The sequence below is a fragment of the Xenopus tropicalis genome, chromosome 8 (genome assembly GCF_000004195.4).
Source record: "Xenopus tropicalis strain Nigerian chromosome 8, UCB_Xtro_10.0, whole genome shotgun sequence".
Classification (NCBI taxonomy): Eukaryota; Metazoa; Chordata; class Amphibia; order Anura; family Pipidae; genus Xenopus; species Xenopus tropicalis.
Window position 1 is genome coordinate 40,801,468 of NC_030684.2, and position 16,843 is coordinate 40,818,310.

General features: G+C 38.8%; 1 protein-coding gene across 1 annotated transcript; it reads right to left on the minus strand.

The window, feature by feature from the left end:
- Positions 1-831: 831 nt before the first annotated feature.
- Positions 832-16,545, minus strand: hsf3 (heat shock transcription factor 3). Its single transcript, NM_001045588.1, has 13 exons — positions 16,433-16,545; positions 13,809-13,917; positions 10,653-10,774; positions 9,103-9,227; positions 8,489-8,564; positions 7,724-7,785; positions 7,507-7,591; positions 6,615-6,754; positions 6,047-6,367; positions 5,527-5,626; positions 4,380-4,445; positions 3,955-4,015; positions 832-2,495 (listed from the first exon to the last, which is right to left on the minus strand). The coding sequence occupies exons 1-13, from the start codon at positions 16,541-16,543 to the stop codon at positions 2,221-2,223; spliced, it is 1,653 nt and encodes a 550-aa protein (NP_001039053.1). The 5' UTR covers positions 16,544-16,545; the 3' UTR covers positions 832-2,220.
- Positions 16,546-16,843: the final 298 nt, after the last annotated feature.

The window sequence follows — 16,843 nt, forward strand, 5'->3', positions numbered from 1 at the left end:
ATTATAAATGTACCTAATGTATGAGTGGCAAGATCAGAGATGACTGATATAGTGGTTCCGGTTCATATATATCATAATACATGGAACCCTGACCCCCTCCCCCCCTATATGATGCATGAGCCCTGGCACCTCCATTTCCTATCCACACTATCCATTCTGACTGACCTCCATCCTTGTGCATCGGAGGGGAAGCACCAATTCAATCCGTATCCTGCAAACTGTACTGAGCAGGGTGTGCCAAAATCTCTGCAGTGCAGCATCATGTACTCATTCCAGCATTCCCATTTCATATACTAGAAATACAGGAATCTGATGCTGGGCTGCAGAGATTTCAAGACACATTGCAGAGCACCTCTTTACAAAAGGTGTCAGGTTAAGTGGAAATTATGACTTGTGAACAAATAAATAAGAATGACAGTTGTGTTTCTTTAACAGTGGAATCTGTATTGACTATTGTTAGAGGGGAAGTCCAATACATATCATCATTTCTGGTTTTAACTATTTTTAAAAGCACTGTTCTTTTCACTTGAAAGGCTATAAATTGTGAGACCAAAAATCAACCAAACGTACTGAATTACTTTGCCATCACCTATAATTGGTGCTTGGTGATTTTGTGGCACACAACTTTACTGAAACTTGCCTATTATAAAAAGAATAATGTGTACCCTGCTAAGGATATTATCTTGGTTATCCATGACCTGTATAAAAGTATTTCAGCCTTTATGTGATCATGGAACTCCTTGATGACTTTAATATCTTCATTTGTAGCTTTTGTATATTACGTCAGTAGCCTAGAACTACTTCAGAAATGAGAGCAAACAGAGGCCGCAGAAGAGTCTGCTAAAAAAACAATTTATTGATATCTGGTCAATGTTGTATAGTCAAAATGTTTTTTTTAATACTGGGCACATACAAGGTCAGAAATAATAAAATACATTTAAAAAACCCAGACAAACGTGTGTTTCTTTTAGCAAACCAGAGTGAGAAATCTAACAATACAACTTATTGCTGAGCCTTATTAGCAAGGTAGGAGAGAGGCTATTTTAGATAAAAACAAGCCCCTGAAAGAAAAGTTTCAATGAATACAAGCTGGAAGCCATTGCTACCAAATCCTTCTTTCCATGTAACTTAGGTTTAAGGCTTTAAGGAAGCGCTGCTCTCTGCATAGCTAAATGTACCAATATGAGAACTAACCATTGCAAAAAAGAATGCAGCTGTGTTACTTGGGAACAGCAGACAATTTTCCATATAGAATATATAAAATACACAATGTTCCTCTTTGCAGAGAGGTGCTAATGGCATGAAATAAAAAAAGTAAAATAAGCATTAGAATTATTAATAAGATAACATTCTTTTGGGTCATATCCAAGGTTGAGAATTGCATCTGGAAGTAGTGTATGTATAGCATGTATATTTATAGGAACTTAGTTACTGTAGTATAATAATTAATACATGGGCCATATGCAAGCACAACATCTGAAGTGCTGACAAATGAACCATTAGTGTGACTGAGGGCAGCACATTTATTATATTAGTTATATATTAGTTAACAGATGACAGTTAATATTGTAGTCTAGGGAGAATGCTCCCCTAAATGTATGTAACTACAAGGAGTCTGAGGAAGGAAGGTGTTAAACCTCGAGAGAGAGGAAATACTCAGAGAAAAAGCAAAACTAAGATTAAATAAAACTTTTAATGATTTGGCCTCAAACCCTGGGTGACATGTAAAGGGAACTTTAAACTTACTATTAGAGCATCCCTGCTTCTGATAATTAGTAGCCATTTGGAGGAACAAGCAGCTTACTGTGGCCATGGTAACTAATATTAGCTGATGTATTCAGAGAAATGTACGTATTCTCTAAGCCTTCTGGTTTGTGTGTGCTGGGTTTACTTGGAAGGGTTGAACTTGATGGACTCTGGTCTTTTTTCAACCCTATGTAACTATGTTCTGTAGTCCTCTGACAAGTGTAAAGTACTGATCATTTTTATATTAATATAAAACATAAGAATTTTAATACTGCATCAACTTTACTGTGAATGACTGCCTGACGTACCCTGGCACCCACACTTTATCTGTACTTTGAACATTTATGGCTCAACTCTTTTCTGTACTTAACCCTACCATTCATAAGGCAATAGCAACAAAGCAGTACAGGTTATGCAAGCATACGGTAACATATCTGGCCTGCTGAGCCTTCTTATAGTACAGTCCTGTGTCATTCAAACTGTGTCTGGCTCTGTGGCTTCCTCTATTAACTTACTAACAGGGCTAAGGACATAGATTGGTGAGAGCACATGTGATCCATGGTAATCCTCTACTGCCAGGTCGGCTTCTTTGGTTACAATTTGTTCCTCTGATCTCACTGGGATCATAGTATCATCTATTACATTCAAAAGATGACCTGGGTCTGATGATCCTTCTCCATAGCTGCTCTGTGGCATGTCATCGAATAAGGAGAGAAGAGGGTTCCCCGTATATTGTACCAACTGTTTCCCTGTAAAGAAAGTAGAAGGTTAGTGCTTATTGCAGCTTCAAGCACAATGCAGAAATTACTAAGCTTTTATTGTAATGTTTGTGATTTATGAACAGAGAAGATTAACAGTAGGAAAGGCAACCTTTCCTTCTCCACTGCCGCCAAAATGCCCTCCACAAAAAGGCCATCCACATCAGCACATATTCTATTGGAAAATGAAACACCCATTGCTTGTAACAAAGCTAATTGTCTGTGACACAGCTTGCAGGATTTTCCCATAAAACTGCCCAAAGGTAAAGGCAACGGATACATGCCCAGTACTGGTCAAGTAGTTTGTCCAATATCAGCCATACTGCCCGACCATCAGAAAATGCATAATGGTCCCATAAGGCTGTCCTGCAATACTATGAGCTCCCAGTCAATCACTCTCAAACTGAAACATTTCAATCCATATTTCAAAAATTTTTTGCTAATTTACTGGTTTTCATTGTTTCAGTTTTTTTTGTTATACATGGCAATTTATGTAATTACTAGGAGGAAGAATGGTTTGAAACCTGAAGAAAAACAAAGCTTGAATTAAAAACTTTTAATGATTTGGCATCAAACCCTGGGTGACATAACGGAAGCTTTAAAGTTGATATTAGAGTATCCCTGCTTCTACGGATTAGTAGCCATTTGGAGGAACAAGCAGCTTAAGGTGACCATGGTAACTAATATTAGATGATGTAGGGCCAAACGATCAAATTAGGATGGCAAGTATAGGCGTTGTTGATCCGATGAAAAGATCAAACCTGCCCTATCGAGATATGGCCAATTTCAGACCAGTTGTTGGCAGGTCAATCGTTCGTACCCATACACGGACAGATAAGCTGCCGAATTGGTCTATAGGACCGATATCAGCAGCCAAATCGGCCCATGCATGGCCACCTTTAGACACCTATATTGGGTTTGCTGCTGCTGGCTATTTTATAAATAAGGTGAAGAATTACATTGATATAAATATAATTTTTTAGCATGACAGTATTAGTATTTAACTGCTATTCTTTCTACAGATTAGTTAGGCAACCTGCTTACAGTCATGATTGATAAGGCAGGAAAAAACTAAAAAAACCATAGCATGACTTTTGTTTAGCTCACATTTGGATTGCACTAAGGAAGAACTGCCCAAATCAACTGCCTCACATTCATTTTAACAGAAAATTCATGACAGCACTGCTGCTGATGCTTTTCTGCTCCAGCATATTTGAGAGACATGCTAAAGGTGCAATAAAATCAGTCACTGCCATCTCTGTGATTAACCCGCTCTACCAGTACTTGTGCAGCCACTGTGCCATTCATGGGTTTCCCATTTAAGTGACTGTGGTTGACAATCACAGTCATAATTGTGACTGCCCAGCTATTAAGGAAGCTAATGTACACACACTGAGACTCATTTAGCCAAATGTTAAAAAGAAATAATAATAACAAAAAAAAAAAAAACCTTTGTTCAGCAAGTTTTGACGGGAAAGCACAGGAACCTCCTTCTGCTGCTCTGATACCCCCTGTTAGAACAAGCACAACAGTGAACCAGAGTTTTTGTTATGGCAAGCGGGCAGTAAAGTGCCACAATATAGAACAAATCAGCATGCAAATGGCAAGGGGGTAAAGCTCACCTCCAAACACTTTTCCAGTTAACTGTTCTCAAATAGTATACCAGACTGCTGCTGTTATTAACAAATAAAATGTGTCAAATTGAAGTTTAGATAGCCCACAAACCCCCCTACTGAGCTGTTTCTGGGAAACATAAGGAGGCAAATAAAATGTCATTATTTTGGTGTACTATTTAAGTCAACTGAAAATTTGTGTTGATGGTGCTCTCCCTTTAAATCATAAGATAAAATTACAAAATAAAATTGATATACTCACGCTGCCTAGGCTGCTGTCTTCCTTAGTCATGGTATTATCTGAGGATAATAAGTCAGTTTTAAATAGCTGCAAAAGGACATAAAGGGTGACATGGCAGTTTTCGTAGTCACGGTTTATAGAAAATCAACATAAACCACATTCTAATTAGACTAAAAAGTAAATATTTATATGGCTGTCCATCTGTGGCACCAAAAAAAAACAAAAAACAGAACAGAACTGCTGTGGCTCTAGTAAGGTGACAATTCACAGATCTATGACCAGAGCTGGCACACACACATATTTTTATAAAGTTGTAGTGGTGCAGAGCTTTAAAATAATTTGTTACAAACAGCGGTCTTACAATTATTTAGCAAACAAAGTTTCTTATAAGAAAGGGTTTTACCTTATGGTCGATGACATATGGGATGCTTCTATATTTATGCACAGCTACAAAGGATACCTGCATGTAAAGTCTTTTTTTTTTTTACATGCAGCAATTCCAACACAGATATTTTTTAAGAGCCATAAATGACATTACACCCCTATGAACTTCCAGATATAAACTGAATTTGTTTTATACAAACAAACCTGATTCTGCAGGAATCTATTTCATTATTTAGAAATTATATTATATAATTTAAGTAAGAAAGATTAAGGGGGGATATAGTAAAATGACTTCTACGTGCAAGGCATAATTGGAAAAGATTATTAACAATATGTTTATGAAAGCAACAGAAATCGGTTTGGTGGTGTAGGAAATCTGCATTTATAACAGAAAGCCCTTCAACTGCAAAATAATTACATATTCATCCTCTAATACAGAAATCCCCAACCTTTTTTACTCGTGAGCCACATTCAAATGTAAAAAGACTTGGGGAGCAACACAAGCATAAAACATGTTCCTGGGGGTGCTAAATAAGGGCTGTGATTGGCTATTTGATAGCCCCTATATGGACTGGAAGCCTACATAAGGTTCCGTTTGTCAGTACATCTGGTTTTTATGCAACCAAAACTTGCCGCCAAGGATTAAAATAAAAAACACCTGCTTTGAGGCCACTGGGAGCAACACTGATTGGGGACCACTGCTCTTATATTTCCCTTAAACAAATACAAGGGTGAGATTTGTTTCAAGGGTTTGTGTGCTTTAAAAGAGAATTCAAATACCCACCTCCTCAAGAAAATCACTATTTACATTCTTTTTGTTTAGAATATTTTGAATATCCTCCAGGCTGGCATCAATGCAGTTCAAGAAATCTTGGATCTCCTCTCTAAAAAAAGAAGCTGAAAGTAAGGTAATGTTCATACAAAATGGAAAGTTCTTGTTCCCAGTCAGATTTCAGGCCCTGCAATGGCAGAATACTCAAGAAAGAGAGAATGAAACAGGCCTGTACATTGCCTTGGCTCTCCTGAAACCAACTTCCCAGATTTCCCTTTTTCCCCAGTCACAGATTTCCTTTTTTTTTTTAATTATTATTATGTCACAAAACAGCTGTCAGATGCGTGAGATTTATTGACACTGACCCAAATGGAACTAACTCTGCACACTCACCAAGAACTGAATATCTTGGTTTCATTGGTACCAACATTTTATGAACATATTTTAATGAAAATGTATATGTCATTGGCAAGAATAAATTACATATAGACTTCAAATTATTATGTATATTGCATAGGATAAATGTTCTCACCGGTCAAATATGTCACTGTTGCTTGAAGAGACATTTTCATTAAGAATGGAATCGATGACACTTTCAGGGTCCTCAGAAGCGTTGTCTTGTACCAGATCCAGAGCCCACTCTTCACCAGTAGCAGAGCTACTAGAAATGAGGGAACGTTGTGCTTCAGTAGAATTGCTGGGAACTACTGACTGATCTGCTACGGGCAAAGAAACATCTGGGATCATAACCTGGTCCTGTGCCAGGAAAGAGCTGCTTGGAGAATGAGACTCTTCCACCTCCAGTTGAAGGTCTACGTCAGACTTATCTATTAGAATCACCTGCTCTGTATTCCTGAGGATGGAAAAAACATATAGTGAGCATTTCTCTGGTCTTATATCTAGTCTGTCCTAAACAAGCGGGAATTTTACATTACACAAATTTTTATACATTTACATTACACAAATTTATATACATGTGCTAAAATAAGGGTTTGCGTGAGGGCAGAGTCAGAGTACTAAATTTGCCCTGGCGTGGTAATATGCCCTCCCATCACCCCTGCACAGCTTGTAGGTTTAATTCCCAGGACTAATGCACTTACTTGAGGCTTTCTTGGCTTGCTGGTATGTGGTATTTATGTTCGGAGAGTTGTGCAGAGGTTCCCTCCCCAGCACTAGGGATCTTGTGGATTACAAGGTAATTGTTGGTTGTGCTGCCTCGATGGTTTGAAGACTGATTTTCCTGAGAAATTAGTTAAAAAAAGTTGTCACTTCACAACAAAGACAGCTGGGTAGTGGACAGTAGCTACTGGCGCTAATATATTTTAACATAAGTGCATTTATTTATAGTAATCAAACAGATATGATTTTAATTTTGTAGTAGATCAAAGCTATCTTCTGTTGGGCCAGTAGTGCTAATTGCACAGGTGCATTTTTCCCAATAACATGTTTTGTTTTTTGTCTATTAAAGCCCAAAACATACACAAGCGAGACAAGACAGCCAACAGCTAACAATCTATAGTATAACTTAATTAATGTCCTTACAGAAACCTGTAGAGATTCCAAAGCCCACTAAACATTCAAGAAATACACCAAGTTGGTAATGCCGTTGGTCTGAAAGTGCCAGCTACAGGAATACCTATAAATCTCTGCTACACCAACCCACTTGATTGTCTGGGACCGTTTTAGGCACAGTTATCTTGAATTAGGGACACAATGTTAAAGCATTAATCTAAGCTTAGCTCTTACACAAGCATGCCCACCCTTAGCATAGGATTGTCATCACATATCTTTTACATTCTATTCAGTCACCACTGCCCACAAAACCCCTTGCAGATCAGCCACATCCCTGCAGTTGGTAGGCCTGTGTAAGACCTGACCTGAGCAGTCTGTTTATGTTCTACTATCCATTGATACTTGCTGTGGGCTGGCCAGGAGATCCAGAGCAGCACAGACATGCAATGGGTCTTAATCTGGATAATGACAGGTGCTCACCTCATTAGCCCCTCCCTGAACAAGCTGTAACATACTGCGACTGTATTTAGGGGCAGTTGTCTGTGAAGCTTCAATGGTTAATGGCCTGTAAACAGGGGAAAAAAAAGATAAGAAAATGATAACACAAAACTTCATATAAATTACTGAATTAATTTCACTAGAGTGTAAATTTTGTTCTCCAACTCAAGCAAGAAATTGATAATCTGAACTTGAATACCTTTTCCTGTTGCTTCCCATTAAAATGTTCCCTTTCATAAGACTCAGGATGAATTGAAGGATCTAGACAAATAACATTTTTAGTGAATACAGTTTTCAAGGAAATGACATGTTCAAAGTCATACAAAAGTCACAAATGTGTGACTATTGAAGACAAATGTCAATACAGTGCTACAGTCAGCGAAACATAACTAAAATATTTCTAAGATTTACCTAATGCTAATGACACAAGAGTCAATCCCAGAAACTGTCGCACATTTTGCCTCACAAGCAGCTTGTCAAACTGCCCTGACTAATTTATGAGAAAGCTCCAAATTACGGGAAGGCCACTTCCCATAGACTCCATTATAAGCAAATAATTCAATTTTTTTTAAATTATTTCCTTTTTCTCTGTAATAATAAAACAGTACCTTGTACTTGATCCCAACTAAGATATAATTAATCCTTATTGGGGGAAAAACAATCCTATTGGGTTTATTTAATGTTTAAATTATTTTTAGTAGACTTGAGGTATGGAGATCTGAATTAAGAAGAAGATCCCTTATCCAGAAAGCATCAGGTCCCGAGCATTCTGAATAATAGATCCCATACCTGTTAATGTAAAGGAAAATTTGGCACTGATATACTAAAATTCTACTTTGTTCATTATACTGCAGGTATAGTACTCAAAGAACGTCACTAATAGGTTGACATGAGTTACCGAGCTGGGACAAATTTGCCTAGTTTTAGTAAATATGTTTTAGAGACTCCATCAAACGGGATTCACCTTTGCAAGAAGTTTCTGCTGTTGGCTGTGTCTCCTTCTCAAGGAAGAAACCTCCTGCCAAAGAATTTCATTTTCTCTGAAATAAAGAAAAAAAATAGTTCACTGTCACCATGACAAGTTCATCGAAGAATTTCTGAAAAATGCATCAGGGAAAGCAGCAACCAACCAAGTAAAAAAAGTGTGTGCTTATGTAAAGTGGGCATTATATTTGGGGGTGTGGCCATTAAATGGGTGTCCAGGAAAATTTCATCATGGAACATGCAGCAGATGTTTTTGCCCCTCTTTCTGATTTTCAATTGTTAGGAGTTATGTTAATGCTGTACCAATGCATGATCAATAAGGACACTAAACCAGACATCAAAAAGCATACAGCCACTTAAGATACAGGAACCATGCCTACCCCCTTGAGCAGAAACAAAAAACTGCTCTTACACACAGACCTGTTACTCCCCATTTACACAATTGTCTAACCCAATATTCTCTCATTTTATGCAAATTGCCTGCACTGTACACCGTTCTTAAAAAATTTCCATTACTGTTTGTGTACACTAGTGTCACAAAGTGTTGCTGAAAACATCACCTTTTCTACTAGCCAGTGTCAGACAGGTTTGTACCTTTTCATGGTTTCCAACTTGACATTCATGTTGGCCTGTCCATCTTGAAGCTGTCTTAGTTCATTAAGAACCTTTTGCAAATTGTCCTGTGATTGATGAGAGTCTTCTGTTTTCACTGTGTTCACCTAAAAGAATATTAAAGGTATTAAAACAACAAGTGTCCTATCAAGCGTAATTTTCCTTTTATTATAAATGTATAAGAAGAGTAAACACAGGAAATAGAGATTTTAGGAACTGCAGCAAGCTATGTAACAAAATATAAAAATAAGAAATAGCAGTATAAATCTACTTCCTCAAAGAACTGACCTTTTGGCAAAGCATGCAAGAAGTGGAATTATTGCTAAACAATGTAACCCCACAAAACAGCAAAACCCATACTTGCCTTGTAAGTATGCTTATAAAAAGCCATACTTCCCATTAACAGCAGTAATATATGCCCTGCCTAGACAAGTAAGCCATAGCAAACAATCGGCTGTCAGCTTTGATTGGTGTAGTGCTGTTAGAATAATGAAATCAAATATATAACTGCTATGGCAAGTTACGATAGAAACCATCTTTGACTCTTACATTAAAGTTGTTTTACATTTAGTATGTAGCTTTAAAAACTGAGCGTTTGATAATTAAATAACTATTGAAAAAAGAAAACATAAAACAGCTCAGCAAAGTGCTGGTATAATGGTTAATCCAGAATGTAAGACCTAGAGAGCAAGGCTCTTCCCCTTCTGCCTCCCATATACAACTGTAACTGCGAATCATTTTTGGAGAAATGTTTGTCTATATAAATAATAAATATATAATTCATATATTTGCACACTTTATCTTTAATCGTACCATATAGCCACCAGGGTCTGCAAGTGAATGATGTATATATAATATCTGTCAAGAGGTGTAAGTGGAATATGTTGGTGACATTTAAATAAATAACAATAGTGACTGACCTGGTGTCTACAGGAGACTGTAAGCATCCCTGAAAAAATAATCTATAAGATAAATATTTAAAAATAAATTCAAGAGGCAACAAATGAAAAAGCCTTTTCCCAGTTGCTGCCACTTCCCTTTCTAAAGAATGGGAAATGTGTTGCTGTGTTATGCACTACAATTATTATTGCTCAGGACTGCAGTCAGAAATGCCTGGCATTATTTGCTGTATGACACTGCCACCAAAAGGAACAAGGAGAGGTTTTAGTTGTCTACTGATGCACTGGGATCATTTCACAGACCATGTTTGTCCTACTGGATTACCGTTGGTTTGGTCATACAGAATATTTTGTCTTCTCTTGGTGAAGATGAGAGATAAAGCTCCTCTCACTTCCATTTAGATTTGCTTAGATAACAGTTAAGTCAACTTTTATTGCTTAAATTGCAAGCTCTGCAGAGTCATAACCTACTACCTGAAAAATTCTACTTATAATAAGTACTTTTCATAGGAATAAAAAGAAGTCATTATATGGAAACAAACACTAAATTACTCATCTTGTGTAAATGATATTTCATTCTCCCATTTGTCCTACACATATTACTCTGTAATTAATGCCATATGCAGACTATACCTTACGCTTGATCTGTTCCAGTAACTCAGGTCTCCCTTTTTTGAAGAAAGGATGCTGGAACTCAATGGAACTCTCAGTTTTCACAAGACCATTCTCCAAACTCATCACCTTTCGAAAACCATCTATTTAGAAAATATAACTCAAATTAAGCTGACACACAAAGAGTGAGACAATAAATTCAGTTTGTTATAGCCTCTCTACACACTTAAAGTACCTAATTATGTAACTGTAATGCTGAACAGAGATCAAAGGAAACAAGATAAAAATGAGAGGAAGAAAGTTATTACAAAAATAATAAAAGAAGGAATAAAATGTTAAGCAAAGAAAACAGTAGTCATATATAATAGGCAAATCTTGTGCACCTGAATTATCCAAAATGTATTTTATGTATTTCCAGTATTTTTAAAACCCATGTCATGGTCAAAACATTTTTGTTTCTGGGACTTTTTCTACATTACCAACCCTATGCATTTGGAACATGGAAGTTTTCAACATTATGACTATGCCCTTTTTTTTTTTTTTTTTTTTAACCAGTGTATAGTGTACTGTGTGAAGTGGCTACAGCTTGGAAATAGTGATATTTGGGCATTCCCTAACAGATTCATTAAATCTTTGCAGTACTGTATATACAACATTTCTGCACACTTTGGGGACTATTGATTAAAGTACGATTGAGTCCGAATGGAAAAAATTCATATATTTTTTTAACTTTTAGAACTGTGCATATTTTCTAACTGTTTCGTGCTTTGCAACAATATTGTATTATCGCAACGAGTAGAAAGTTTCGTTATTCATTCAAGCTTCGGTATCGTGACTTTCCTTTGGCCAGGTTGGAGCTGCAGAGTGCCATTGAGTCCTATGGGAGACTTTCCTTGGGCCAGGTTGGAGCTGCAGAGTGCCATTGAGCCCTATGGGAGGCTTTCCTTGGGCCAGGTTGGAGCTGCAGAGTGCCATTGAGCCCTATGGGAGACTTTCCTTGGGCCAGGTTGGAGCTGCAGAGTGCCATTGAGCCCTATGGGAGACTTTCCTTGGGCCGGGTTGGAGCTGCAGAGTGCCATTGAGCCCTATGGGAGATTTTCCTTGGGCCGGGTTGGAGCTGCAGAGAGCCATTGAGTCCTATGGGAGGCTTCCAAAATCATGCACTGAAGGTTCAAAGTCAGAATTTTTTTTGAGCCGTTTACGATCATTCGGATATGAAAATTTCAGAACTTTCGGATCGTACCACAATATTTTCGTGCGATGACGATGCCATCCGAAATGTTTGTAATTTAATATGAATTTTTCCAACTCGGACTTTGATAAATCAGCCCCTTTGTATTAACAATATTATAGATTAATGTGCATTTGCTTGCTTGAAGATATAATAAGTTATAATCAGTACTTGGATAAAACACAAATTACAAGCTTTCAAATGTATAACCTTGTTGCCATCAAATAAAAGGTTTTTATGTAAACTTTGTTCTGTTTGGATAACACAGCACAAACTATCTATTCCCCATTACAGATGTCAAATGTAGGGATCAACAATCTGCAGAGTGAGAACTTCTGTACCTTCAGACCAATTTGGCTGCTTATCTGCCCATTTATGGGCACCCCTGGCCTAAAATTGGGCAGATCTTGATTGGGAAGGTTTGATTTTCTGTCAGATCAGGGACCTCATCGGCTCATTGATGTGGTCCTCAGTCCGATAGCACGTATGCCCACTGTTGCAATCTGAATTAGCCCAATATCACCCACCTTTAGGTGAGCATATTGGAAGAAGATCCGCTTGTTTGGCAACCTCGCCAAACAAGTGAATCTTTCCGTGTATGCCCACCTTTAGACTTTAATTTTTTAATGTAGCTCTAACCACAATCAGTGTCTGTGTCTATATCAGCATGATTCAATAAAAAGCTCCTGAAGGCTGTCTTTTGACAGTATAATCTTACTACTGTGGCATTATGAACACTTTACACACTGCTATCACGTTTCTCATAAGGGAAAGAAAATAAGGATTCTGAAAAAACTAAAATTAATACATTTTTTTCACGTACCACAGTTTTTATGGCCTAAATCTACAGACTATAGGGCAACAAATGCCTCACACCCACTGCATACAGTGAGGAACATAAGTATTTGAACACTTTGCGATTTTGCAAGTTCTCACACTTAGAAATCATGGAGGGGTCTGAAATACACATTGTGGGCGCATTCCCACTGTGAGAGACAGCATTTAAAAAGAAAATTCAGGAAAAAACTTTGTATGATTTTTAAAGAATGTATTTGCATTGCACTGCTGCACATAAGTATTTAAACACCTGAGAAAATCAATGTTAATATTTGGTACAAAAGCCTCTGTTTGCAATTACAGAGGTCAAACGGAGAAGGAGGTTGTTGCTCAAAATCTCACAATACGTGGCCCCATTCATCTTCTCCTTAATACAGTGCAGTCGCCCTGTCCCCTTCGCAGAAAAGCACCCCCAAAGCATGATGTTACCACCCCCATGCTTCACAGTAGGAATGGTGTTCTTGGGATGCAACTCATCCTTATTTTTCCTAAAAACACGGCGAGTGAAGTTTAGATCAAAAAGTTCTACTTTGGTCTCATCTGACCACATGACTTTCTCCCATGTCTCCTCTGGATCATCCAGATGGTCACTGGCAAACTTCAGACGGGCCTGGACATGCGAGGACTTGAGCAGGAGAACCTTCCGTGCAATGCATGATTTGAAACCATGACCATGGCGTAGTGTTCTACCGACAGTGACCATTGAAACTATGGTCCCAGCTCTTTTCATGTCATTGACCAGCTCCTCCCTTGTAATTCTGGGCTGATTCCTCACCTTTCTTATCATCAGTGATACCCCACTAGGTGAGATCTTGCATGGAGCCCTAGTCCTAGGGAATTCTTGCTGATTGCCAGGTGTTCAAATACTTCAAATACAACTGTGCAGCAGTGCAATACAAATAAATTCTTTAAAAATCATACAATGTGATTTCCTGAATTTTTTTTTAAATGCTGTCTCTCACAGTGGGAATGCACCTACAATGTGAATTTCAGCCCCACCATGATTTCTAAGTGGGAGAACTTGCAAAATCACCGGGTGTTCAAATACTTATGTTCCTCACTGTATATACCTATAGTATTAAGGAACAAATTTAAGTTAATTAACTTACACATATTGAGCTGCCGAATGAAGCTGGACAAATTATTGTGCTTAAAGTATTTTGGAAGAATCTCTTTGGAAAATCGTTGCTCATCCAGTATCCTGAAGTTCTGGCCATTCTGCAAAAGAATGTAACAAAATGTATACTATTCTGAAAACATAATTGTCAGAAGGCACCCTTACTTTGCATTTCTATAGCAGTTATCGGTAATGAAAGTATATTGAGGAGGGATTTGCAAATGAGGATTTAAGGCTTCTGTGGAGAAATTAAAAAAACAAAAATAGAAATGTAGCCTCACAGAGCAAAAAGGTCATTATCAGTATTCATGGCATACCCATATTACTAAGTTACCAGGGATCTTCTTCAGGGGGCCCTAACTAATAAACCATTGGTCACCTGGGCTCCCCGGATGGTGCCCCAATAAAAAATATATGGGTCATGCCCCAGATCTGCCCCTTTAGTCCCCATTTATGCTTAACCTTTGCCTGTGATCCACACAAACCCCTTTCACAACCCCCAAATTGCCCCTCTTTGCCAAGAGGGCCCTGAATACAGTAACCCATGATGGCTGCCCTGGGCAACAGGTTTTTGGCTGCCGTGGTCAATGACCAGCAAAACCCTGCTGGAAAATAGTAATTGCAAAAGGGGATTTTTTTTTAATTGTTTTTCTGTTTAGTGGGTCTGGGTCAATATTTACATTTTAACCCATGTGATCTTGTGCACACACAAAAAACTCTGCTCACTACTAACACCCAATTAATTGTGTTTGAACTCAGCAAATTGACAAATTTTTTGGCTTTAATAAACATATCAGTTTTCCTTATTGTCCCGAAAATGTTGTTGTGACGAGCACCCTGAATTAAAATGAATCAACATAATGATACGTTCTGACAGGCCTGCATAGAAATAGAATATGAAGGAGGCTGCAGAGAGAAATTGATTAGCTGACCATATGAACATAACAGGAGCAATATGTAGAGTAACTGTGAATTCCTAGCATATCTCTAGTGGTAGATCACAGCCCGTGTTACTGCATAAGACAAGCTGTACAACAGCCACCAAATGAGTAAATGAAATAAACTTATTATACTGACACCTGGGTATGGGAAGTGCAAATGTGAAGGCAATAACTCTTTCCTCCCATGTTATATAAAATACACTGTGGGGGTCATTTATAAAAACTGGGCAAATTTGCACCTGGGCTGTAACTCATGGCAACCAGCCAGATAAATGCTTTTAGTGTTTAACCTGCAGCAGGCTAGAAATGTCTAATCAATGATTGGTTGCTATAGGTTACTGCCCAGTGTTTATAAATAAGCCCTAGTATGATGATAACATAACATATAGGTCAATACATAGGCAGAGATATGCACCTATTACAAAGCAGGGCAAGGCATGATCACTAAGTTTTCCATCAACTCTAAATGTGGGGGACATCTACAGCATTTGGCCTGTAAATCAACATCGCTGCTAATTTTAGCATGTGCCATTATCCTTAGATGTAGTGCAGTTGTGGGTCACTGAGGCAGGTCTTCTGTTTGTCCTGATGGACTTCAGCCAGACACTAAGGGTCGGACTGGGGGTGCAGGGCCCACCGGGGCTTCTGCCTTAGGGGCCCCTGCACCCCCCAATGGTCCTTGCCTTCACACATCGCCCCCCTGCAGGGGCCCCCCCAACACCCTCCGACCCCCTCCCCTGAGCGCGCTTAAATGAAACTTACCTGTAGCGTGTTGGGGGAGGGAGACAGACGGATTGTGGGAGCGTCACGGGGCCTTTGGGTCTGGGCCACCGTGTACACTAAACACTAAGCTACATAATAAGCTGGTCCTTTAATTATACACTGTTATAATAAGCCAACATTAACTAATCTTTAACACTGCAGCTTTTAAAGACACCTCATTTAAAGGGGAAGTGCAACATAAAATGAGTTTTCATGAAAACAGTAATTTAGGAATCTAAATTGGTCTTCATTTTTTAAATTATCTTGTGTTTTGTTCTGCCTTATTTAACATTTTTCCGCAGCTCTCATGTTTAAATTCCAATAATGATCTTGTTGCTATGCCCTCACAACCTAGCAACCAATCATTGGTTTGGAAGTCGGAATGAAAAATGGATCGGAGAAGACCAATAAAGAAAGAAGTGTAGCCTCACAGATCATGAGCTTTACAGTTTCAGCAGTCAGTGACAGCCAACAACCAGATTCTGGAAAGAGACAGAATTGGAAGGAAATCACTTCACTAAAACAAAATAAGACCAAGTGAAATGTTGCTACACTGCTCATCCCAGAACATACTCGCAGTTACTCAAACATGATCTCCCCTCACAGCGGTGAGAGCTGCTATGGAATGCAGGTTACCAGAGAAATGAAGTTGGCAATAAACAGCTACAGAACTAGATTTGGCCATAAAGGCTGCAGAAAAGTCTCACAGAAAAAGCAGAGAAGAAACGAGATTTGCCAAGCTGGACCCCTTAACCGGTGGCTCTCCAACCCAGAATAGACTTCAGCTGCCAGGAGAGAAAAGACAGGGGAAATAAAGAGACTGGAGATGCAGGGAGTTATAGTTTAAGGCGGAAGAGACAAATGTAAAAGGCCACTGCCATAAGATTCAAATGTAGCGCAGACTCAGCATTACCAAATTCCAAGCAATGACGTCGCAATTAGCTGGGTCTTCCACTAGAACCCAGAGCTTTGTGAGAAACACAGGGACTGTGGGAGGCCCCAGAGGGACAGACGGCTCCTCCATAGCTGCACCGCAGTAAGGCGACACTAGCCCTCAGCAGCTCAAACACACACTTTCTGACTTCCGGGTCACTCAGGCCCTGCCCCCTCCAAAGTACAAAGTCGGTGATAATTGGCTGCCTTCCAGTGACGCAACCAGTGACTCAGCTCCCTGGATAAACACATTGACAAGACAGGGACATGTGGCAGTGCGGCCTGTACTTGTTCTGCTCTTCCACTTAGAAATGCAGTGCAGCTGCTCTTCCTATTATAGTTTGTGTGTGGTTAGTGGCACATTCCCCAGTGAGGTGTGTTCCTTGTTAGA

Coding starts and splice junctions, on each gene's coding strand:
- hsf3 (NM_001045588.1), bottom strand. CDS start 16,543: ATGGAGGAGCCGTCTGTCCCTCTGGGGCCTCCCACAGTCCCTGTGTTT. Junction 6,368..6,614: donor GCAAGCCAAGAAAGCCTCAA/GTAAGTGCATTA, acceptor TTCCATCCTCAG/GAATACAGAGCAGGTGATTC. Junction 2,496..3,954: donor TCAAAACTTGCTGAACAAAG/GTTTTTTTTTTT, acceptor CTTTCTTTACAG/GGAAACAGTTGGTACAATAT.